The sequence below is a fragment of the Gobio gobio genome, assembly GCF_949357685.1.
Source record: "Gobio gobio genome assembly, chromosome: 14".
NCBI classification, from domain to species: Eukaryota; Metazoa; Chordata; class Actinopteri; order Cypriniformes; family Gobionidae; genus Gobio; species Gobio gobio.
The window spans coordinates 7,907,035-7,929,498 of NC_137107.1; the positions used below are offsets into that span (position 1 = coordinate 7,907,035).

The 22,464-nt window shown below is 41.7% G+C and overlaps 2 protein-coding genes across 3 annotated transcripts in view; both read left to right on the forward strand.

The window, feature by feature from the left end:
• Window positions 1-1,803, forward strand: part of jakmip2 (janus kinase and microtubule interacting protein 2) — a 71,672-nt gene extending 69,869 nt beyond the window's left edge. Inside the window, exon 22 of the mRNA XM_079835115.1 lies at window positions 877-1,803. The gene's annotated coding sequence lies outside the window, so the exon portion shown is untranslated. The remainder of the gene's footprint in view (window positions 1-876) is intronic.
• A 15,485-nt stretch (window positions 1,804-17,288) lies between these two features.
• dpysl3 (dihydropyrimidinase like 3) overlaps window positions 17,289-22,464 on the forward strand; it is an 81,764-nt gene continuing 76,588 nt past the window's right edge. The window contains exon 1 of one of the 2 annotated variants that reach the window (XM_079835831.1): window positions 17,289-17,705. In XM_079835831.1, the coding sequence (XP_079691957.1) occupies window positions 17,376-17,705 (330 nt within the window). In that variant the 5' untranslated portion in view covers window positions 17,289-17,375. The remainder of the gene's footprint in view (window positions 17,706-22,464) is intronic. The other variant, XR_013817961.1, reaches the window with a different exon arrangement.

The window sequence follows — 22,464 nt, forward strand, 5'->3', positions numbered from 1 at the left end:
TGCCGTCCTGAATCTAACGAGACGACTTTTATGATATTTGGACAAACGGTTAAGAAGTTATAAGCTAAAATAGCCATTTTTGTATCTCCGGACCAGTAGGTGGCGCTGCGCCGAAACGCTGCATGTTACCTCAGGTCATGCTTGCGATGACTTGTACCAAGTTTGGTTTGAATATAATAAAGTGTTGCGGAGATATTGCCTTAAGTGTGTTTTTGCAAGCGTTACATAAAATTTGTTTGTGTGTTAATCGAAAACGATTTGACGAATCAACTTGAATTCCATTTTGTCAGCACTGTCTGGAGATGATCTGGTTAAATTGTTGTGCAAATCGGCCTAGGAGGAGTTCGAAAAAGTTGGTTTTCGGTTAATTAAAATTGGCGCGAAAATTTTCATGACGGAAATGACGTCATAGGATGCAATCGAATCGGCTTGAGCCAAATAAATCAGAGGATAAAAGGATATTGTTTCTAGCTCTTAGGGTTCAAAAGTTATTAGCAAAAATATCAGACTTCAGAGTCAAAAATATCAGAGTCAAACTTTGGACAGGTGGTGGCGCTAGAGGGATTGAGTTTGAGACTCCAAAATGGGTGTGTTTACTATTGGTAATGACCTCTATCAGTGTACCAATATGGGCTGCCATAGACTTCCATGGCGGAATAATAATAAGAAGAAATCTAACGGTTTCAAGAGGGGCTCCACAACTTCGGTGCTTGGCCCCTAATTAGCATATATCAGCCAATACTGATATGGTGACCGATATATCGTGCTTCCCTAATTTTACACCAGTTGTTCATTCTCCTAATTGTAGGATTTGAATGGTTTCACTGTGGCAATGTGGTGTATGTTGAACAGTTTTTTGTCTTTATGTGTACACAGGATTTGAAGCAACCCGGAGCTGTCGCATGCAACTGCAGTCGTCCGGTTGTAACGACTCAAGGTGTATTACTGGCTGTTTTGTTTTGCTTGTGTGGAAGTGGGAAACTCAGAGTTAATGATGATGGATTTTATTGGGATTATCTGCGCTGGATTTGATCAAACCTCTGTGGAGTACCAGGACAGAACTCTCGAAATCACACTTACAGATCAATACAAGTGTGACAAAAACATAATCATCAACACATCTAGAGGATTGTGGATTATCCCTGCCATGCAGGGACCCGCCATGACCACGTCTCTCCCGCATCTACTGCGACTGCTACCAACCAGAACCCACAAAAACCCCTTTCTTTCTCACTCTGTCTGTCTGTCTCTCCTCTCACACACACTTTGGGAAATGAAAAGCGAAATGGACGCCTTTGCAGACACACGCAGGAGTTATGGGTGCTGACTCAGGGCCTGTTAGTGAGGTGACTGCCGCATCTCTGTTGTCAGGACCCCTTTGGAGAGGTGTCTTCCTCACTGCCTGAAAACAGAAAGGACAAAGAGACAGATTGAGAGAGAAAGCCAGACCGTCCACTACAAACCATCCACACTGGCAGTTTCTGTTCACCCCTAGAAAGATGAGTAGACAACTGCAACCAACCTGCTGTCCAGTTGAAAAACTAACACCGAGCAGACTGGGTTTGAATATATTTCTTTAAAAAAAAAATAGTTCCTCGTATTGGGCCTCACTCCTCCATCGCAAGCAACATTTGTATGTAAATCATTCTTAAAAGCATTAGTACGTTAGCTGTCGCACAATGTGACAGTTTTTAATGTAAACAAGTTTCACGTTTATAAATGAAATAGTGACATGCGCAACAGTTGTGATGAAATGGAAGTAGCGTCAGACTTTTTCTTCCTTATTGTGACCGGAATTATCGGAAAAGAAAAAATGTTGGGCAGGGACTTGGTTTTAGGATTTTAGGATGTGTGTGTTGCACTCGAGCTTGCAATCGTTTGTAAAAACTAAATGTTTGTAGAAATCCTGCAAACGACACCAGAGATCCAAAGATCAAACTAAGACATTGAATGATAATGGAATGAATCATTCATCATAAAATATTTAACATGCATTTAAAAAAACAGATACCGACTTTAAACTGTTATTGTGTAATTATTGTATTAGTTGACCAGTTTAATTGTTCGGTTTTTTTTTTGGTAACACTTTCTATGAAGCCCATGCTTACAGTGAATTATAGCTCTGTTTATACTCATTTATAAGTAGTACTATTCTATAAATATATTTATAAAGATTCATTTAGACTGCATTATAAGAACAGTTATGGTTACATTTATTAGGGCCGGGCACTGATGGTGTGAGGTCTATTATTCTTCTCTGAAATTAAACGCATTTTTGAGGGCCTAAACCTGCTCGAAAACTCATGAAACTTTGCACACGCGTCAGAAGTTGTGAAAATGTACGTCTGATATGGGTTTCAGAATTAGGTGTGGCAAAATGGCTCGATTTCGCCACCCAGGGCCGTAACAACCATAGACATCGAGGGGGACTAGTCCCCCCTGAATAATTAAGGGATAGTTCACTCAAAAATGAAAATTCTGTCATCATTTACTCGCCCTCAAGTTGTTCCAAACCTGTATGAGTTTCTTTGTTCTGCTGAACACAAGAGAAGATATTTAGAAGAATGTTTGTAACAAAGTAGAGAGAGCAACCATTGACTACCATAGTATTTTTTTCCCTTTTATGGTAGTCAATGGTTGCTCTCTCTGCTTTGTTACAAACATTCTTCTAAATATCTTCTTTTGTGTTCAGCAGAACAAAGAAACTCATACAGGTTTGGAACAACTTGAGGGCGAGTAAATGATGACTTTTGGGTGAACTATCCCTTTAGAAATTGCCAAATTGTCCCCTCCAATATCTGATATTGTTGATGCTGCTCTGCTGTACTCCATTACACACCGCTCTGTTTGTTGCTGGGATGACAAAAGTCAAATGTTTAATTTTTAGGTCGGTCTGCCTCAGCGGTGAGACGGCCAATCAAATCAAAGCAGGCGGGGCTTACTGTTCGTGCGAATTCCAATGCAACACTATTTATGGCAGTCAAAGAGTGCGTCGTAAGCATAGATTGTAAAAACATATGGACGTAGAGTCCGTGATGTAAGTCACCCACTTTGAAGAGCAGTTTTGAAGCCTCAAAGTCGGCCAGTGCCATCTTGGCAGCGCATCACTCCCGGATAACAGGAAATGGGCAAAGAGGCGGGACGTGGCTGGTTAGGGTTAACAGACAAACGACAATCCACGTGTCACTCAAAGTGGACACGCCCTTAATTATGCAGAACTTTATGGCTTTATATAATGTAAACGAATGAGTTATAAAATAATTCACCCCCCTCACAGTCGTCATGAACGGCAAATTTAGATATATAGACCAAAACCACAATTTGTCCCAGGCTGTAAACATGTGTTCTTCTGCTGTAAATTTGGGCATTTTAACATGAGCTCAATGAGATTCTGCTCCTTCTGGAGTCTGCCTCTAGTGGCCAGTCCATGAACTGCAGTTTAAGTCACTTCCGTATTGGCTTCAAGAGAAACTGCGGGAGGAGCCGCTTGGTCATAAGATGTAAGTATATTTGATTAATATTTGACTGTTTTACAATAAAAAGGTTCAGCGACCAACAGTGATACAAACTACTTGACATTTTTTTATTAAATTGAAAATATGACGTTATTTATGTAAATCGTAACTGAATTTGACCTGACAAGAAACGTTTTGCATTTTTACATATTAGGCAGACGAAAATATATTATTTGCAAATAGTTTACTTCATAACTACAAAAGAATTGGAACTTGTACCGTTCTTTAATTCCTTTAAATAAACCAATAAGACCAATACTCCTCCCCACGCAAAAAACAAAACAAAAACAATGTCCAAAACATGGATACGCCCTTGGAGCCACCTATAAGATTTAAATTAAGCGTTGTTCGCGCTACGCTTAATGTATGAGCATGAAATTCGGTACACACATGTAACAGCCCAATAAAAAAGTCCCTGGGAGCAAAATCTGAAAACCAACAGGAAGTGAGATATTTAGCAGTTTTTGTTATTTTTCATCATTTTCAAAATTCCAGACTGGCCAATAGTCTTTAAATATCACCCCATAAACTATATAGCCACACCCTAGCAACAATTTAGAGTACCCTAGCAACCGTACAAACACATGAATAAGCCATATCTCAGCACCAGAGCATTGTAGAAATACAGAGTTGGGCTCTTTTGACTCAGACTGGCCAATAGTCTTTAAATATTACCCCATAAAACTGTATAGCCACACCCTAGCAACCATTTAGAGCACCCTAGTGACCGTATTGCAACATAAGAAGCCATATCTCAGCTCCACAACATAGTACAGACATGTTGGTTGGCTTTTTTGCATCACAGTAGCATCCGGGTGGATTTTTTTTGCCACGGCAAGCACCACTCACATTTTCTTCAGGAAATGTATATTTCCATACTTTCTAGAGATTTAATCAGATCAACGTCATATTTGTGACGTTAAATTGCAAAGATCTTGATCTTTTTGTTGAATGTCGTGTCCGTGGCGGCCTGACAAAGTTCAGTGTTTCGCCATTAAACAATGTCCAACCAGCCAGGGCCTGAACACATCTACATGCCAATATTCAGTTAGTCACAGCGCCACCTGCTGGCAACAGGAAATGGTGAGTGCTAAAGCATGCTATTATCGCCATGAAGTTGTTGTAAATCAGGCATACAATGTCCAATCTGCCCCAAACTTCACGTTTGATAAGTGCCCTGGCCTAAAGACATCTACATGCCAATATTCAGTCAGTCATAGCGCCACCTGCTGGTAGCAGGAATTTAGGCAAATACAAATGACTGACATAGTCCTCTTATTTTAATATACCCACATTGCTCTGTTTTCCTAAAGCCACCTATAGTTTTCCTATAGTAATTCAGATTTATTTTCAAATAAGTGAATATATTGTTATTAATAACCGTGTTTTGTTCTCATAAATACTTATTGTGAGTGATAATACAGTTACTAACCTCTATAAATGCATCATCGATGGCTTTAAGTGAAAGCATAGGATGGAATTTTCCTAAAGCAAATATAATGTGCTGAGTTGATTATTTGTAAATGTAACTAATGAACAATAATTCCTGTAATAAAATAATGAGAAAAAAAACAGAAATCATTAATATATAAATATATATATATATATTTTTATGTTACATACCAGCAAAACACTGCAGCAATATTTTTTAAAGTATAATTTTAAAGCAATCCATGCAAATGGCTGAGGAGATATAGATTTTAACAGATCAAAAATGACCATTCATGAAACCATACGACTGGCTAATTAATATTTATAAATCAGAGTATAGTGGATTATAAGCAATTATAAAAATCTTCATAAATATATTTATAGAACAGTATTACTTATAAGTATAAATGTGGCTATAATTCATTATAAGCATGGGCTTCATAGAAAGTGTTTTTTTTTCCATACATTTTCGCACCATATGAATTCACACAAGTAAAACCATCCTTAAGTTAACAGTCACATTACTCCAGTTTATGAAGGTTTAATTGTAATTGTACCCCGTCACACATTTTTTTTCTCTAGTAAATAGTCACATCATTCAACACATTTTGGCAAATGAACCATAATGACATTTATACATAAGAATGCCTTTAGGAATGATTTGCTTGCGGTTTATGAATGAGGCCTATTGTCCAATAATACTCCATGTCTATGATGATCAGCGGTCTCTCTTTCTGACTGCGGTGTAATATATATGTTTGTTGATATGTACATGTGTCTCTATATCCTCCTGATGTGAATACATTTCTCCTTCTGCGGCTTGAGCAGTAGAGTCACTGCAGTTTAGAGTTTATTCATGACTATAAAACGTGATGTATATTGTGGTGACGGCTGCAGGTGCGGCTGAAAATGTTTCCGCCTTCCTCGATTGTCCCTGTATTTAATCATCTCCTCCCTGAGCCCAGTTCTTTTCTACTCTTTCAAATGAACAGCTGTAGCGTACCAGCAGGACTTTCACTAACCGGTTTGTACTGAATGATCTTTCTAACTCCCTTTAATTGGCTGTGTCTCTGGCTTGTAAATATGTTTTCGGGGCATTCTGTATACCAGGTTTGGCTTCATTTCATTAAAGTCTCAATACCTCCTCAGAAATATGATAATCTCTCCCGTTTTTTTCACCTTTGGACACACTGAGAACAAGCGGCTCTCATATGATATGTCCTTTTGCCTCCCTATCGCCATCTCTGTTTGAAACCTTTATGGAGTTATGTATTTTTTGATGTGCTCTGCATGAATGAATCTGGGATCACCACATCAAAGCGGACGCCCGATAGTAGTTAAACAAAGTGAGGATTATGGGATTAGTTTTGAGTTGACACAATCAGACTCTGATCATCAACTTTATTCCGGAGTTCATGGAGCGCATGCACATGAAAGTGTGACATCAGTAGTGAACAGCCAATCACATGCCTTGAAACATTGAGAAACTGTGATTCACAGTGCGATTCAATTCTCTCTTCTCACGAAGATTAAGGGATTGAAGGGTAACACTTTAGTTTAGGGTTCAGTTCTCACTACTAACTAGTTGCTTATTAGCATGCATATTACTAGGATATTGGCGGTTTATTAGTACTTATAAAACACATATTCTGCATCCCTTAATCATACCTATACTTAACAACTACCTTACTAACTATGAATAAGCAGTATTCACTTGGGGTGTAATGGTACACAAAACTCACAGTTCGGTACGTACCTCGGTTTTGAAGTCATGGTTTTGGTATTTATTTTTATTAAACAGTGGTTTACTGAACAAATTGTGTCTGTCCTTAAATTAATTCAATTACTAAAAGTTTCTTAAAGATAATGTTGTAAACTATATAGGGAGCCCTAACCTTTAACATTACTTTAATATTAAAGGTTAACAACAGAGCCCAAACTATTAGCCAGTTACTATTCATGTTTAGGTATAATAATCAACACTCAAATAACGCATTGTGTGCAAACATGTAAACTTAAGGCAGTTTTTGCATTAACTTCTAAATCTAATTATAAAATGATGGGACCCACTTTATATTAGGTGTCCTTTACTACTATGTACTACATTTAAATTAATCATTTGATACAATGCACTTAATGTGTAAATACAAGTTTTTACATTGTACTTACAATTTGAAAAAAAAAAACTACCTGCATGTAATTACATCTGTAATTAATTTCTGTACTTACATTTATATTTGCACAGTTGACACTTCCCTTACACCTAACCTAACCCTACTCTTAAACTTACCCATACCACCACACCTGTCCCTAACTTTACCCTTAAACTTACCCATACCACCACACCTGCCCCTAACTTTACCCTTAAACATACCCATACCACCTCACCTGTCCCTAACTTTACCCTTAAACTTACCCACACCACCACACCTGTCACTAACTTTACCCTTAAACTTACCCATATCACCACACCTGTCCCTAACCCTACACTTAAACTTACCCATATCACCACACCTGTCCCTAACTTTACCCTTAAACTTACCCACACCACCACACCTGTCCCTAACCCTACCCTTAATCTTACCCATACCACCACACCTGCCCCTAACTTTACCCTTAAACTTACCCATACCAACACACCTGTCCCAAACTTTACCCTTAAACTTACCCATACCACCACACCGGTCCCTAACCCTACCCATACCACCACACCTGCCCCTAACTTTACACTTAAACTTACCCATACCACCACACCTGCCCCTAACTTTACCCTTAAACTTACCCATACCACCACACCTGTCCCTAACTTTACCCTTAAACTTACCCATACCACCACACCTGTCCCTAGCTTTACCCTTAAACTTACCCATACCACCACACCTGCCCCTTACCCTACCCTTAAACTTACCCATACCACCACACCTGTCCCTAACCCTACCCTTAAACTTACCCATACCACCACACCTGCCCCTAACTTTACCCTTAAACTTACCCATACCACCACACCTGCCCCTAACCCTACCCTTAAACTTACCCATACCACCACACCGGTCCCTAACCCTACCCTTAAATTTACCCATCCCACCACACCTGCCCCTAACCCTACCCTTAAACTTACCCATACCACCACACCTGTCCCTAACTTTACCCTTAAACTTACCCATACCACCACACCTGTCCCTAACTTTACCCTTAAACTTACCCATACCACCACACCTGCCCCTAACTTTACCCTTAAACTTACCCATACCACCACACCTGCCCCTAACTTTACCCTTAAACTTACCCATACCACCACACCTGTCCCAAACTTTACCCTTAAACTTACCCATGCCACCACACCTGCCCCTAACTTTACCCTTAAACTTATCCATACCACCACACCTGTCCCTAACTTAACCCTTAAACTTACCCATACCACCACACCTGCCCCTAACTTTACCCTTAAACTTACCCATACCACCACACCTGCCCCTAACTTTACCCTTAAACTTACCCATACCACCACACCTGCCCCTAACTTTACCCTTAAACTTACCCATACCACCACACCTGCCCCTAACTTTACCCTTAAACTTACCCATACCACCACACCTGCCCCTAACTTTACCCTTAAACTTACCTATACCACCACACCTGCCCCTAACCCTACCCTTAAACTTACCCATACCACCACACCTGCCCCTAACTTTACCCTTAAACTTACCCATACCACCACACCTGTCCCTAACTTTACCCTTAAACTTACCCATACCACCACACCTGTCCCTAACTTTACCCTTAAACTTACCCATACCACCACACCTGTCCCTAACTTTACCCTTAAACTTACCCATACCACCACACCGGTCCCTAACCCTACCCTTAAACTTACCCATACCACCACACCTGTCCCTAACTTTACCCGTATACCACCTCAATATCAGCAAAAGGGTTTTGCAATACAATATGAACACAAAAAGTACATTGTACTTATATTTTGATGTAAGTACATAGTAGTTATGGCCACCTAATATAAAGTGGGACCAAATTATGATTTTACTCCAATTCGTTGTTGAAATATAATCATTTATACACAGTGGCTGTCATTTTCATGACAGATTTATACATTAAATAGCAACATGTCCTCCAACCAATACGCCTATATAGGTCGTTTGTCACTTCCCTGAAATATGACCCATAGGAGCGTTTACTAAAGTTGCGCCCCTATCGACAACAGGACACTTTCATTTTAATGCTTTGTTTCCTTTTTATTTGCGTCATATTTCAGGTTTTTCATAGCTAAATTGATAGAGCATTGCAAAATACAACATCAGTAATCATGTGATCATGCAATCGTGGGTTCGATCCCAGGAAACGCATGTGCTCATAAAGTGTATATGCACTATAAATCACTGTGTAGGTTAAAGGGTGGGGTGGTTTTTAATAAAACATTTTTTTGCTAAATGGAAATATGACAAATGGTGATAAAAAGTCCACACACTGCATTTAAATGAACACGCCTTTTGATTAGTAACAACAGTCATACGTCATTTCATGATGACAGACGTAACACGACACTGTCATTATTTTTACACCAGCTAGAGGAGCATGACTTAAAAACGTAAATGAAGGTCGTAATAAGGTGCTTGAAAAACTTTCTTTTTTTGGAGGACAGTCTATTAAATGATCAAGAAATCACTATCAGTAGAATATAATGAATATATAGGCTAATATAATAATAATAATAATTTGTTACATTTATATAGCTCTTTTCTGGGTACTCAAAGTGCTTTACATATAGAAGGGGGTATTCTCCTCAACCACCACCAATGTGCAGCACCACCTGGATGATGCGACGGCAGCCATATTGTGGCAGGACACCCACCACACACCAGCTGATTGGTGGAGAGGAGACAGAGTGATGAAGCCAATCAGTATATGGGGATTATTAGGAGGCCATGATGGACAGAGGCCAATGGGCAAATTTGGCCAGTATGCCGGCCCTACTCTTTTTCCGAAGGACATCCTGGGATTTTTCCTGGGACAGAGAGTCAGGACCTCGGTTTAACGTCTCATCCAAAGGACGGTGCTTGTTACAGAATAGTGTCCCCATCACTATACTGGGGCGTTAGGAAATGTACATTTACATTTATGCATTTGGTAGACGCTTTTATCCAAAGCGACTTACATTGCATTCAAGGTACACATTTTACATTTTGTCAATTCTTGCTTTCCCTGGGAATTGAACCCATGACCTTGGCGTTGCTAGCGCCATGCTCTACTGTTTGAGCTACAGGAAAGCACATAGGACCCACACAGACCACAGGGTGACCACAGGGTGACCACAGGGTGAGCGCCCCCTGCTGGCCGCACGAACACCTCTACCAGCAGCAACCTAGTTTTCACAGTTGGTCTCCCATCCAGGTAAAGACCAGGCTCAGCCCTGCTTAGCTTCAGTGGGAAACCAGTCTTGGGCTACAGGGTGATATGGCTGCTGGTGTGCATAGAGCATATATTTAGTGAAATAATTAATTTCTCTAGTGAGCTAACAGCTGTGACACTGAATGACTTCTGAGGTAAATGTGAAACACTGTTTGAGCGATTACACGACATATGATACTTTTCAGTAAGTTTTAATGTATCCTCAACATACCTTCAGATGTTCATTCATGTTTATTCTTTAGGAAGAGATGATCACATTCACTCGCGCGCCTATACAGTGATCAGTCACGTCACATTAAAGAGCGTCAAAACGGCATTTATTGTTTGAATTTCGTGATAAAATGGACTGAATACTTAAGTGTTCATGTGGGAACTCAGATTGAAATGTGTTCCATGCGTAAAACAAGCCTAATGTTACCTTTTAAAGATTGCATTCGGTACCGTTCGGTACACACTTGCACCGTACCGGACGTCCTGTACCGAAACGGTTCAGTGCTAATACGTGTACCATTACACCCATAGTATTCACATAAACATAGTCAGTTCTGTTTGAAGTGAACGTAAACAGTTGAGAAAGAAAACGCATGTGTAACAGTATAATGGTTCCGAGCATCAGCTCTTAAAGTGACAGCAGCCTAATATTCTTGCTACCAAATTATGAGATAATATTAAAAATATAAACAGTTGAGAAAGAAAACACATGTGTAACAGTGTAATGGATCCGTGCGTCAGGTCTTAAAGTGACAGCAGCCTAATATTCCTGCTGACAAATTATGAGATAACATTAAAAATATCTATATAGCAGTTTTCCCCCATGGTATCGGTGTCAAAATTGTGGCCAGTGAAAAGTAAGTAGCTAGTAACTTTGGAAAAACACTACATAGAGTGACAGATGAGCAAAGTGAATGTCAAGCCTTGCATGCAAGTGATACTTTTTGGTCGCATTTGGTAACTTACTGCAATGCAATGTGTGTCTTTGCAAAGAACATTTGAGCTTGATATAGATGAAAGGTAGTTGAGGATGGTTAACCAATTTAGTACGGCCCGGTGAGAAACACACTACACTACAGCCACAAGAAGTTTTTGTTTTAACCTCTCTGTAACCAGAGAAAGTTAGTGCAACCTATACCTGTTGTACTTCCCTTCCCCTCTATCTGACACTAATGCAATATTAACAGCTTCTCTGCTTCCTCTAACAAGCGTAACTTCAGCCGCCGCCACTGAGATACCCATGAGTGTAAAGTATATTATGAGTTAGGGTTGAGAACTGCAAACATTAGGCAATGTTAAAACTGCAGGTGAATATCTTCCGACACGGAAATACAAAAAACCAGAGCTACACTGTGATAAGCCAATCATTTCATTAAGGTTTTTATAAGTGAATTTGAACATGCAGCTGAGTGCTCCAGACGGATGTAGCTGCTCGGAAATCATTGGTTGCATACTTATCAGTCAACAATGATTACAAACCAGTGGAAGGTTTGCTATGTGCAAGGTGGAGAACAGTCTAATGCGCTCTGGATATCATCATAGCAAAACAGTAGAGTGGTACCATTAATTATCTCTAAAAGATGAGTGTCTGCCCTCTATCCTTTTGGATAGATTAATATATAGTTGAACAGCACTACAATGCATCATATTGGTAAATGATTTATTAAGCAGACAATGCTTATATAGGGACTGGATCCTATAGCCTTGTGAGAAGATCTCTCATGCATTTTTAATTGTAAAATGGCCAGCAGTCTCCCTGTTGTATTGTGCATCAGGAAACACCGGCCTTGGTTGAAAGCCTTATCTCAGAATACAAGACCATTCACCCAAAGTCAGTAATTAACAGAGCATTGAAACAATTGAACAAGAAACAAGCACACTAACGCTACTGCCATGGAAGGACAAGGAACAATACAAGACACAGGTGAGAACAAACAGGAAGGAGAAACAAAAGCACAAAGATCAATACCTAAGTCTCAACTGAACAAAAGGACAATACATGTTTTGTGATATTTACAGTGAGGAAAATAAGTATTTGAACCCCCTGCTATTTAGCTAGAATTCTGACCCTCAAAGACCTGTTAGTCTGCCTTTAAAATGTCCACCTCCACTCCATTTATTATCCTAAATTAGATGCACCTGTTTGAGGTTGTTAGCTGCATAAAGACACCTGTCCATCCCATACAATCAGTAAGAGTCCAACTACTAACATGGCCAAGACCAAAGAGCTGTCCAAAGACACTAGAGACAAAATTGTACACCTCCACAAGGCTGGAAAGGGCTACGGGGAAATTGCCAAGCAGCTTGGTGAAAAAAGGTCCACTGTTGGAGCAATCATTAGAAAATAGAAGAAGCTAAACATGACTGTCAATCTCCCTCGGACTGGGGCTCCATGCAAGATCTCACCTCGTGGGGTCTCAATGATCCTAAGAAAGGTGAGAAATCAGCCCAGAACTACACGGGAGGAGCTGGTCAATGACCTGAAAAGAGCTGCGACCACCGTTTCCAAGGTTACTGTTGGTAATACACTAACAATGACCCGAAGCACACAGCCAGGATAACCAAGGAGTGGCTCTGTAAGAAGCATATCAAGGTTCTGGCGTGGCCTAGCCAGTCTCCAGACCTAAACCCAATAGAGAATCTTTGGAGGGAGCTCAAACTCCGTGTTTCTCAGCGACAGGCCAGAAACCTGACTGATCTAGAGAAGATCTGTGTGGAGGAGTGGGCCAAAATCCCTCCTGCAGTGCAAACCTGGTGAAAAACTACAGGAAACGTTTGACCTCTGTAATTGCAAACAAAGGCTACTGTACCAAATATTAACATTGATTTTCTCGGGTGTTCAAATACTTATTTGCAGCTGTATCATACAAATAAATAGTTAAAAAATCATACATTGTGATTTCTGAATTTTTTTTTTTAGATTATGTCTCTCACAGTGGACATGCACCTACGATGACAATTTCAGACACCTCCATGATTTCTAAGTGGGAGAACTTGCAAAATAGCAGGGTGTTCAAATACTTATTTTCCTCACTGTATATAGATACATGAGATGGCCAATAAAATAACACATATATTCTGTATCTTAAAAATAATATATATTTTGGGATACAGGAAATAAAAAAGTTACTTAAACTGGAAAAGTCCTACTTAGATATAAGAAAATGGGCTGCCATGGATAAGCTCCACCCCTTTTCAAAATAGCTAATAGCATTTCGTTTATATCACAGAGCCGTTGAGCTCGGTAAAGCCACAGTTTCCTCCTAATCTCTAACCGTTTGTAACGCATCTACCGGAGGTAAGTTGCAGTTGAACCCAAGTGCAGTTTTTTTCGAACGTGAACAGATACAAAATAAACAAAAGACTTGAGACATGAACAGACTCTCACCAACAGCAGGTTACACTCAACAAAGCTAGACCAATACACATGGCAAACATGACGGCTTAAATATGCAAAAAACACTAATGTTAAGACAAGGGACACCTGTGAACAATGATCAAGACACATTAACCAATGACAACATAGCACACATGACTAGGGAGCACTAAACGTGACATGAAACAAAACCAAAACACTAGACAGACAATTACCCAACAAAACATCATAAAACAAACAGAAGTCTACACTCAAAAAATAACTCTTTGAATGAACATAAAAAAATCATGGAAAGTATTTCCACATGATTAACTTGCTTTATTTCAGCATTATGCAATTCTGTTATTCTAATTGAATGTACTTACGTTGGGTCAACTTAATTTATTAAGGTTGATTCAACTTATTTACTATGATTAGGCACAGCTTAATTTAATAGTTTTAGCCCAACTAATTTGCAATGTTTTGGACCAACTAAATTATTGAAGTTAGCCTAACAAAAGTTCTTAATGCTGAAAGAAAGCCATTTAATCACATGGAAATCCTTTCCATGATTTAATTACATTAGTTCAAAGAATAGTCCAATTACAAAACCTTTTACAAGAGTTTATTGGCTAATCAGAAGATGGTTTTGTTACATCCATAGCATGCCCAGAGTAGGCTTTTTTATTAAAACAACTTTAATAGTTATTGTCCTCAACCCAAGCACATGCTCTACACTTCACCACAATGGTAACCTCCAAAAACACTAATATAACACAAACTTTTTAAATACCAACATAACAAAACATTAAGCATTAAAAAGTCTCTCAATTTTCTCATCTTGTTAAAAATGCATCAAATTGCACTTTATTTAAACATTTACTCTCCGAATTCAGCCCCTTTGCAAAGCATGATGGGAAGTGAAAGTCTTATTTCGTTGGGTTACTTGATTGAAACATGTTATTTCAAAATGAAAACATCAAGTTATGTCAAAGAGTAACGGTTTTAAGTCAGTTTAACATGAATCAATTACATTTGAACCAGAAACCTTATATAATGGTGTTAAATCAAGATTAATTGCTTAAATAAAGTGAACAGCATCATAAATCATTTTTTTGAGTGTATTAGGGTGGTCTTGGGGGAGGAATGGCGGGCCAGGACAGGCCAGGACAGGACAGGACAGGGACCCTGGAAAGGCAGAGACGGGCCTGGGAGCATGGACGGACCTGGTAGTTCAGGAAGTCATGGCGGCGCAGGCAGTTCAAGGCATTCTCTGTATGTGTGTGTAGAAGGCTGTAGACTTTATACCCATCAAAATAACAACTTCTGATCCTACATGTTACAGAATAAATAAAATGGTTATGAGATGAAATCTTTTTATCCGGTGAAATGTGCTGCTTATGATTGTATAATGGATGATCCACTGGTTGACAGTGAGTTGCTCGCCGGCCTCATCTTTGATCTTTGTTTTGACTCTCGTATGTCTGTGCCTCTGGCTAGAACGATATGTCATGCTCAATATAGTGTCCTACATCACCCCTCCACCAGTCCAGCGTGACCCTCCACCAGGACAGTCTAGTGTTAACCACCTGAGTGTTGAGCTGTGAGGGAACTGAAACTATGATGATACCATTTTTGATACACTGTTGATAGCATAAAAAATGACCAAGAACAATCCGAAATGCGAGTAAAAAGTGTCTGGTAACACTTTACATTAAGGTCACAATTAGTTAATGTAATGTAATGTAAATAATTCCATTGTTAGTTCATGTAGTTACACTAACGTTAACAAATGGAAGCTTATATTGTGAAGCGTTACCATGCGACTCCTAGAGCCGGTTCTCATGTTGTCATCAGCATTCACTCCGTCAGCGTGCAGAATCTGCTCATTGTGCTGACTGGAGCAATAGCTGCATCATCAGTGACACACACACACACACACACGCACGCACGCACGCACGCACACACACACACACACACACACACACACACACACTCTCTCTCTCTCTCTCTCACAGCACATCAAATGTTTTTAAAGGTGCAACACCAAAACTCAATGCCCATGAACAAAGTTCTGCGCCAGCCAAACAACTAAAATGATTCCACATACACTGTAGAACGGATAGATTTCTAATAAAGGTACATCCTTGAATTCATTACTGAAGATTTAAATGTAAGTATTTTTAAGACCATTAACAAGTGAAGACCCTTAGAACTAAGGAGATAAACAGAATTTTTTTTTTGTTGTTGTTGAAAATTGCAGTGTTTATTATACATGATTTATCTGTGCACATCATTATTATAATTTTAATAAATGTGCCTCGTAATCTCTAATCATCTAATCTCTGATGACATGTTTACTGGCACGAGGGCGGGGCAACCTGTCACTCACACAAGATCAACCAATAGCAAACCACAACCATCAATTCCCAATCAATTCCTAATCTACAAAATCAAGCCCCGCCCTACATTTGTTCTTGTTTGAGAAGCCGTTTCACTCGAATATGCGTCACAATAAGGAAGAAAAGACTCGCAACATCTGTTTCATGCCGAGTTTTAATATACTATGGTGTTATGTGATTACTATATTAATATACAATGGTATTTACATTACTTTGGTACATGGCCTAAATAAATAAACAAATAAACAAACATAGTAGAGTAATATTTCCAGATGTGACGCACCAATGGAAAAAGATGTTATGGCCACCAACTAGAATCCTATTTGTTAAACTAAGGAGTTTTTGCGTGCAGGTGTTTGGGGGAATTCTTCCACAATTACGCAACATATTAATGTTATTAATAATCATTGTAATAATCATATTATTAATAATTTGTCAACCCAAAACAACACAAAGGGACTTTGTCTGTCAAAAGTTTTGTATCAACCTCTTATTATAGAAGTAATGAAATGGGCTGTTGAATTGAATGATTAAATATACAGCCAAGTTAAGTTAAACAAAGTTAAAGTTAAACAAGTTCAACTAAAAAATAAAATAAAACTCAAATATAAATAGGCCTCCCTGATCTCGTTAGATAGCCTTACTCATTAATCTGGTAATGAAGCTTAAGATACATTTCCATACTTTTCCTGTTTCCCTATAAATATTATTTTTGACTGTCAACTGGCTAAGTAATTTATTCATTTATATCCAGAAAAAATAAAAATGCTACTCACATGAAAAAATACTATAGTATATTATAGTAAAATTACTCTAGTAAATAATGTTTTTGAACCGTATTATAGTAAATATAGGCTACTACAGCAAATTAACAAAGCATAGTAAATACTATAATATACTACAATTTACTGTAGTATCTTTACTATAGTATGGCTCAAAAACACTATACTGGAGTAATTTTACTATAATAGGCTATACTATAATAGTATTTTTTCATGTGGGTAAAATCACACTTCATAAAGAATTAGTTCTTATTCAGTGCTCTAATTGATAATAATATACATTTGAAAATGTATAAATTCATCTTTGCATGTAGCCAAAGTAATGAATCTGTTAAACATGATATGACACAATGTCCCTAGCGAAAGTTAAGAGCTGTTCCCCAAAGCGCGTCGATGTGTGTCGGTGAGGCGTGGGCTCAGGAGTGCCAGCGCTCGCTCGTCTGAAGTTTCTCCTCTGGTTGTCAGTCTGTCTCTCATGAGCATGGCCGAACACAAGCGCGTTGACAGGGAGGACGATCTGCCGGTGTATCTGGCTCGTCCCGGGACGGCCGACCCGGTGCCGCGACAAAAATACGGAGGTCTGTTTTGTAACGTAGAAGGAGCGTATGAGAGTAAAACCATCGATTTTGACGCTCTTAGTGTCGGTCAGCGCAACTCCAGAAGCCCAAGAGCCACAAACAGAGAAGAGCTGAAGCCTTTAAAGCACGAGAGCAACTTTCCACCTTCACACAGCGCGCGCGAGCCCACAGACACCGCACCGGTCAAGAATGCGTTTGAGAAGGAAGCCGTCCAAGACCTCGAGAAGGTATCTATCTATCTATCTATCTATCTATCTATCTATCTATCTATCTATCTATCTATCTATCTATCTATCTATCTATCTATCTATCTATCTATCTATCTATCTATCTATCTATCTATCTATCTATCTATCTATCTATCTATCTATCTATCTATCTATCTATCTATCTATATTCTAGATGAAAGGAGTGCGTCATATAGGTTACTGTAGATTGACATTTGCTATAGCACTGTTTGCAACCGAACCTCTACTGACTGAAAATCTATATCTGTGAGGCCTAAGGGCGCCTTCAAGCTCTTTGTTTTTGGTTAAAGAGAGTTCTAGTTGTTCTTCACAAAATTGACATCCAATACACTTTTTAACAACAAAGCAAACGGCTATCTCATCCTGTCTGTGTCCAAAAACAGAAACCATCCTTCTCATAATTTGGCATATTTTGATTTGATGTATATAGTAGAAAATTAAAAAATAGTTGAACATTCCATAAAGTTCTGACACCCAGGTCAAAGCTATAAGACTTTTCTAAAAGCTTTTACACCAAAAAAGAAAAAAAATGTTGATGTGTTAGAAGCAGGAAAAAAGTTTGACAAGGGCCAAATTGTGATGTCTAGACGACTGGGTCAGAGCATCTCCAAAACTGCAGCTCTTGTGGGGTGTTCCCGGTCTGCAGTGGTCAGAATCTATCAAAAGTGCTCCAAGGAAGGACCAGTGGAGAACCGGCGACAGGGTCATGGAGGACCAGTGGAGAACCGGCCACAGGGTCATGAAGGAACAGTGGAGAACCGGCCACAGGGTCATGAAGGACCAGTGGAGAACCGGCCACAGGGTCATGAAGGACCAGTGGAGAACCGGCCACAGGGTCATGAAGGAACAGTGGAGAACCGGCCACAGGGTCATGAAGGACCAGTGGAGAACCGGCCACAGGGTCATGAAGGAACAGTGGAGAACCGGCCACAGGATCATGAAGGAACAGTGGAGAACCGGACACAGGGTCATGAAGGAACAGTGGAGAACCGGCCACTGGGTCATGAAGGACCAGTGGAGAACCGGCGACAGGGTCATGAAGGAACAGTGGAGAACCGGCCACAGGGTCATGAAAGACCAGTGGAGAACCGGCCACAGGGTCATGAAGGACCAGTGGAGAACCGGCGACAGGGTCATGAAGGAACAGTGGAGAACCGGCCACAGGGTCATGAAGGAACAGTGGAGAACCGGCCACAGGGTCATGAAGGACCAGTGGAGAACCGGCCACAGGGTCATGAAGGACCAGTGGAGAACCGGCCACAGGGTCATGAAGGACCAGTGGAGAACCGGCCACAGGGTCATGAAGGACCAGTGGAGAACCGGCCACAGGGTCATGAAGGACCAGTGGAGAACCGGCCACAGGGTCATGAAGGAACAGTGGAGAACCGGCCACAGGGTCATGAAGGACCAGTGGAGAACCGGCGACAGGGTCATGAAGGAACAGTGGAGAACCGGCCACAGGGTCATGAAGGACCAGTGGAGAACCGGCCACAGGGTCATGAAGGAACAGTGGAGAACCGGCCACAGGGTCATGAAGGACCAGTGGAGAACCGGCCACAGGGTCATGAAGGAACAGTGGAGAACCGGCCACAGGGTCATGAAGGACCAGTGGAGAACCGGCGACAGGGTCATGAAGGAACAGTGGAGAACCGGCCACAGGGTCATGATGGACCAGTGGAGAACCGGACACAGGGTCATGATGGACCAGTGGAGAACCGGCCACAGGGTCATGATGGACCAGTGGAGAACCGGCCACAGGGTCATGAAGGACCAGTGGAGAACCGGCCACAGGGTCACGGAGGACCAGTGGAGAACCGGACACAGGGTCATGAAGGACCAGTGGAGAACCGGCCACAGGGTCATGAAGGACCAGTGGAGAACCGGCCACAGGGTCACGGAGGACCAGTGGAGAACCGGCCACAGGGTCATGAAGGACCAGTGGAGAACCGGCCACAGGGTCATGAAGGACCAGTGGAGAACCGGACACAGGGTCATGAAGGACCAGTGGAGAACCGGACACAGGGTCATGGAGGACCAGTGGAGAACCGGACACAGGGTCATGAAGGACCAGTGGAGAACCGGCCACAGGATCATGAAGGACCAGTGGAGAACCGGCCACAGGGTCATGAAGGACCAGTGGAGAACCGGACACAGGGTCATGGAGGACCAGTGGAGAACCGGACACAGGGTCATGAAGGACCAGTGGAGAACCGGCCACAGGGTCATGGAGGACCAGTGGAGAACCGGACACAGGGTCATGAAGGACCAGTGGAGAACCGGACACAGGGTCATGGAGGACCAGTGGAGAACCGGACACAGGGTCATGAAGGACCAGTGGAGAACCGGCCACAGGGTCATGAAGGACCAGTGGAGAACCGGCCACAGGGTCATGAAGGACCAGTGGAGAACCGGCCACAGGGTCATGAAGGACCAGTGGAGAACCGGCCACAGGGTCATGAAGGACCAGTGGAGAACCGGACACAGGGTCATGAAGGACCAGTGGAGAACCGGCCACAGGGTCATGAAGGACCAGTGGAGAACCGGCCACAGGGTCATGGAGGACCAGTGGAGAACCGGACACAGGGTCATGAAGGACCAGTGGAGAACCGGCCACAGGGTCATGAAGGACCAGTGGAGAACCGACCACAGGGTCATGAAGGACCAGTGGAGAACCGGCCACAGGGTCATGGAGGACCAGTGGAGAACCGGCCACAGGGTCATGAAGGACCAGTGGAGAACCGGCCACAGGGTCATGAAGGACCAGTGGAGAACCGGCCACAGGGTCATGGAGGACCAGTGGAGAACCGGCCACAGGGTCATGGAGGACCGGTGGAGAACCGGACACAGGGTCATGGAGGACCAGTGGAGAACCGGACACAGGGTCATGGAGGACCAGTGGAGAACCGGACACAGGGTCATGGAGGACCAGTGGAGAACCGGACACAGGGTCATGGAGGACCAGTGGAGAACCGGACACAGGGTCATGGAGGACCAGTGGAGAACCGGACACAGGGTCATGGAGGACCAGTGGAGAACCGGCCACAGGATCATGAAGGACCAGTGGAGAACCGGCCACAGGATCATGAAGGACCAGTGGAGAACCGGCCACAGGGTCATGGGCGGCCGAGGCTCGATGATGCCCGTGGGGAGCGAAGGCTGGCCCGTGTGGTCCGATCAAACAGACGAGCTACTGGAGCTCAAACTGCTCAAGAAGTTAATGCTGGTTCTGATAGAAAGGTGTCAGAATACACAGAGCATCTCAGTTTGTTGTGTATGGGGCGGCACAGCCGCTGACCAGTGCCCATGCTGACCCCTGTCCACCACCCAAAGCACCAACAGTGGCACGTGAGCATCAGAACTGGACACCAGAGCAATGGATGAAGGTGGCCTGGTCTGATGATCACGTTTTCTTTTACATCACGTCACTTACCTGGGGAACACATGGCACCAGGTGCACTATGGGAAGAAGGCGTGGCGGCGGAGGCAGTGATGCTTTGGGCAATGTTCTGCTGGGAAACCTTGGGTCCTCCATCCATGTGGATGTTACTTTGACACGTCCCACCTACCTAAGCATTGCTGAGACCATGTCCAGCCTTTCATGGAAACGGTATTCCCTGCTGGCTGTGGCTCTTTAAGCAGATAATGCGCCGCCACAAAGCAAACATGCTTCAGGAATGGTTTGAGGACGAGTTTGAGGTGTTGACTTGGCCTCCAGATTCCCCAAATCTCAATCCAATCGAGCATCTGTGGGATGTGCTGAACAAACAAGTCTGATCCATGGAGGCCCCACCTCACAACTTACAGGACATAAAGGATCTGCTGCTAACATCTTGATGCCAGATACCACAGCACACCTTCAGGGGTCTAGAGGAGTCCATGCCTTGACGGGACAGGGCTGTTATGTCAGCAAAATGGGGACCAATACAATATTACATACATTGTTCATACAACATACATAAGCGCTCAACATTTTCTGAAGGTTAGCACCTCACTTCACTGAACTGATGAAATCGGACGTGTTTTTTTGAGTGTGCCTTGTGAATAGGATATTGAATCACATGACACACTCACTGATGTCAGGTGGTGTGTGCTGTAGCCTCTCATTAGATGTGGGTCTGATTTAATAGAAAGTTGGCAGAATCTTGCCAGCAGAAGAAAGCTCTTTCATTATTAGCCGTCCTGCAGGAAGCAGCTGCTCCTTTTGAGAGAATTTAAATAATTTGCTCACATAATCCAATTCCTGCACTGGCTCATTTAGTATCGTTTACTAAGTGTCTGCGCTCAGTCATTGATATTTTTTTTTTATGTTTATGTTTTTTTTTGGGAGGGTTATGGTCTAATTTTCTTTTTTTTACTTTTATCAGTTCAGAATAATTTCACTAATTCAGTGTCAATGATGTTGCATTATTTTCAAATGTTAATGCAAAATATGTGGTGTTTCATTATAGTCATGTTTAGAATATTCCTCAAAAGGCTTGTCATGTACAGTATTTGTTCTGCATCATCGCCATCTAGTGGACAGGCATTATTGCTGACTCAACAGGAAGCTGGTCAAAGAATGATAAAGACGTGTTCACTAGTGCCTTTCTATTGATATCTTTAAGGGTGTGGCTGTATAGTGTGCATATACTGTATTGTGTATTGTATACAGTTGATGTGCAGTATTTAGATTACAGCTGTTGTCAAGCCATTGCGGTTTCTATCTCCTCAATGAAATGTTCTTCATCTTTCATCTTTC